Here is a 4224-nt window from a genome sequence, read left to right on the forward strand (position 1 = left end):
TTTTTTTATATTATATTTATTTAATAGCAAATCTGTTTTAATTTATTAAAATTTGAAATAAATTTGAATTAAGTCTTAAAATTTAATTTGTGAAGCTATGTTTCTTATAGTGCAATCACCACGTAGGTAGAGGATCTGTATGAGTTTTGAATCTTCCTAGCTCTCACCGTTTGCAGCATGTCCCAGGTAATTCCCCGATGTCCTGTTAATCCGTCCCAAAATTAATACGTTTACTTTCAGACGTCTTTGTCAATTCGTCCCAAAATTAATACGTTTACTTTCAGACGTCTTTATCAATTCGTCCCAAAATTAATACGCTTACTCCCACACATCTATGTCAATTCATCCTAAAATTAAACTAACACGGAATTTCTGCTCATCCACGCTCCAAAGTAAACGTGACAAAGAGATAGATATGCAAATCCCTACAACCAAAAATTTATTTTGCAACACTATCGTAGCCAAACATATCGAGAGAAACAAGTCAACTCAATTGCACAACCAGCACAAGAATTGCAGCACCCCCCAAATCTCCCATCTCATGCTAACGTCAAGGTCAACGGAAGAGCCACGTACAGGAACATACTGAGCCCAAACCCCACCGCCGTCGTCGTTCCCGGGCGCGCTGCTCCGCCGACGTCGATCATGATCTCAAACTTGCACGTCGCAGTCGAGGGGTCCTTCTCGGTGACGGTCCCCAGGCCCGAGAATTCGCACTCCTTCCAGTCCTGGTCGTTCTTCTGGTAGTAGCTGTTGAATGCGTACGAGATGTTTCCCTGGGCGTCGAGATCGCCGCACGAGGTCCGGTAGCCGAGGCTCGTGCAGTCGGCGTTGGCACAGGCGTAGCTCATGCTCTGAGCGATCTGGGAGTCGCTGAGGTTGGCCGACGACTTCAGGACGCACCACTTCCTGTCGAGGTACTTGACGTTCTTCGCTCCGACCAGCGAAGAAGAAGAATTCGAGTCCGCCGGGCGAAGGTTCAGCTCGTACTTCCGGCTGCCGTCGAAGGCGAAAACGCCCCAGTGCCGCTCGAAGTTCCCCGGCTGGATGCTCTTCTCGTCTTCGTCGACGAGACTGAACTGGTACGCCTCCACATTTCCAGGTCTCAACGGCGTGCCGTTGCCGCCGGAAATGTGGCGCAGGAAGCCCTGGTTGAATCGCTGCGCGGTCCGCGGATTCGCGTTAATGTCTCCGTCGGTAGGCCAGCCGACCTCGCCGACGATTATGGAAAGGTTGCCGAAGCCGTTCTTCCGCAGGGAGGCTACAAGCGTGTCGTGGTTGGCGTCGAAGACGTTGGAGTAGGTCAGTGAGCCGTCGACGATGGAGGAGGAAGAGCCGTCGAAGAAGGCGTAGTCGACGGGGAAGTTGGGATCGTCGTAGAGACTGATGAACGGGTAGATGTTGACAGTGAAAGGCGCGCCATTGTCGCTGAGGAACTTGACGATCGAGAGCATGGGATCGCGGATGTCGGTCCGGAAATCGCCGCCGGAGGGTTTGCCGGTCGATGATTCGTAGACGTCGGCGTTGAGAGGGACGGTGACCTTGACCTGGTTGCTCAACCCGGCGGCGATGAGAGCTGCTTGGATGTTCTGAAGCGCCGGCAAGGTCGTCCGGAGGAAACTTCCGCGGTATGACGCCAAGAAAGGCTCGTTTCCGACGGCGACGAACCTGTCGGAGAAGATGCCTGCCTGATCATGAAGCTCGATGAAACCAGTCGAAATCATGGTGGAGTGAAGTACAAGTACCTGACATCGACTCCGTCGTCAATGTATTTGGAAGCGTTCTTGGACACCCACCTCTCAGCCGCCTTCTCGTCGGTGGCGAGGCCGGCGAGCATGTCGTTGGGGATCCCGACCATGACCTGGATCCCGGTCTTGGCCAGGGCGTTCATCGGCCCGGCTTCCGCGTCGAACAACTTCACCTTGTCGATCCCGTTGTCCTTCAGCATCTGCACCACCGTGCTCGGCGGGAGCAGGTGGCTCGCCTGCGTCCCCCAGTTGGCCCCAATCCCCCCCGCACATCGCACCGACCAAATCAACGACGCTATCGCCGCCAGAAGCCCCCAAGACCGCCGCCGCCGCCGCCGCTGCTCCATCCGCCCCTCGATCGATAGCTCTTTCCAATCCGGAGCTTAAATCAGGGCTTCGGAATCCGATCGATTCCAAAAAGACGAGATTTTGAATTGCTGAAGCTTTCAAGGAGAAAAGAACAAATGGATTAAAAACCGCAAAATGCACCAAAGATTTCAACATTACGGAGCGAAGATCTCAACTTAGAAGAGAGCGCGACAGGAATGGGAATAGGGTAAAGGGCGGCGAGGCTTGTGGAGGAAGAAGAAGCCAAGAATCTTGCGGTGGAGTGAGACGAGAGATGAAGAATGGATTCTCTCGCCAGAAAAGCTGTTTCACGCTTGGGATACACAGGATAGTAAGTCACTTTTCTGAGCGGACACTAGCGGTGTAAATAAGTCGAGCAGAGCTAAGCTAACCACAATTTTCCTGGATTCAAACCTTCAACTTCTACTTATCACAAACCACAGACACCTTCTTAATTTATTATTTAATTTTAAAATATAAATTATTTTAAATATTAAAATACTGAATTAGCTTATCTCGAACCGACTCGAGGAACTCGGCTCAAGCTCTATCAACTCTCAGTTTGGCTCGAGCTTTGACCGAACTATTCATAAAAAGCTTGACTCATTTGCACTCTTAGCGGACACTATTATCGAGCGATGTAAAGCTACTGTTGAGAGTTACCGAACAAGATGTTGATCAGATGCTGAGAGTTATAATACAAACACTTAGTGAATACCGAGTCCAGCCTCCCATAGCACTCAGAGGATTAGATGGATGACTATCTTCCATAATAAAATGGTAAGATCATGAGTAATTGAGCACGGGTTATCGTAGTTCAGATTTTTTTGATCCGTAAAATATGGACTAAAGGATATATCATTTTTCATCATTGGTGAAGAATGATGACCTTCATTTATTTTACACATGGGATCATCACTCTCCATTAATAATTTATCCTCTAATTCATATTTTTGTGTACCAGAGGATTCATGTTCTGGATTGTCGTGACTATCTTAGCTATCCGAACACTATCATATGTGTCTACTGAGTAAAAAATGTAGGGTAATTGAAGGGGACTTTCTTGTAATAGCTTTCTTACGTGCTCTCCATTCACATTTTGCAACACAATCTTGAATCGAACTTGGGAGAAAGAAGAACGATCGAGCTGATCTGTTGCAGGAGAGGAGATGCTTCTGGTGACGAGGCACCTCCGAAGAAGAACGAAAGCATCGAGGTTGCTTTACACGTGGAAGGAAGGCGCATAGTATGCCTCTCATACTGTTTTTTTAAGGAAATCAAAATAGGGTCCCACATTTAATAAATCGATTTCAATTCCGTTATATTAATTTTAAAATTATTAAATAATTCATTAATATTCATTTGTCAATACCTTGGGAATGATTACATGGGGCAGGATCTCCTAGATCATTTTTTGTGATCCAGAGAATGTGTCACTTACCGATCGTAATTGATTGTGATTCTTTCTTGGATTCATTATTCTCATCAGATTATAATTTAGTTCGGAGTGGACGGTCGAAGATTGCCTGGAGGACATCCTCGTTCGACGCTCAGTAATTTGACCACTTATCCACCACTGGAGGTCTTCGTATGGCCTCCGGCCGCCCGCTCCGAACCAAACTGTAACCTGATATGAACGGTGAATACAGGAAAAGATCACAATCAATTATGATCGAATCGTGACCATGATCTAACTACAAATATAAATGACACATTCTCTGTATATAAAAAAAAAAAAATCTAGAAGATCTGCTCTCATGCCATATAGCATTTCACCGGTAACAATTAATTTGTGGAATATAATTTGATCGAAAATGAATTTTAAAAAAAATCACTGCCACAGTAGCAATTGGTTTGAATGAATTGATTGACTGCCACATTAGCAATTGATTTGAATGAAATTGATTGATGAATCTAAATAATTTTGAGTCACTATAAATTAAAATTTTATACTCGTCTAAGTCTGTTTAATATATTTATATTATTAAATATTAATTTAACATATTATATTAAGAATAATAATTTTTAATTCATTTTTGATGGAGTTACATTCCATCAATCGATTATTACATGATTGATGGAATGTTACACGATCACAAAATTATTCATAATCGAATGACAAATTTAA

The 4224-nt window shown here is 45.2% G+C and overlaps 1 protein-coding gene across 1 annotated transcript; it reads right to left on the reverse strand.

The window, feature by feature from the left end:
- Positions 1-412: 412 nt before the first annotated feature.
- LOC122042192 (glucan endo-1,3-beta-glucosidase 6-like) lies at positions 413-2428 on the reverse strand. The gene is made up of 2 exons (XM_042602183.1): positions 1746-2428; positions 413-1668 (listed from the first exon to the last, which is right to left on the reverse strand). The coding sequence occupies exons 1-2, from the start codon at positions 2093-2095 to the stop codon at positions 540-542; spliced, it is 1479 nt and encodes a 492-aa protein (XP_042458117.1). The 5' UTR covers positions 2096-2428; the 3' UTR covers positions 413-539.
- Between the last annotated feature and the right edge of the window lie 1796 nt (positions 2429-4224).

This window comes from Zingiber officinale, chromosome 2A, assembly GCF_018446385.1.
Source record: "Zingiber officinale cultivar Zhangliang chromosome 2A, Zo_v1.1, whole genome shotgun sequence".
NCBI classification, from domain to species: Eukaryota; Viridiplantae; Streptophyta; class Magnoliopsida; order Zingiberales; family Zingiberaceae; genus Zingiber; species Zingiber officinale.

What these genes read in the sequence shown, in the direction of transcription:
- LOC122042192 (XM_042602183.1), bottom strand. Translation starts at nt 2,095, where the DNA reads ATGGAGCAGCGGCGGCGGCGGCGGCGGTCTTGGGGGCTTCTGGCGGCG. An exon ending in GACGACGGAGTCGATGTCAG is followed by an intron (nt 1,669 to 1,745) that starts GTACTTGTACTT and finishes CTTCTCCGACAG; the next exon opens with GTTCGTCGCCGTCGGAAACG.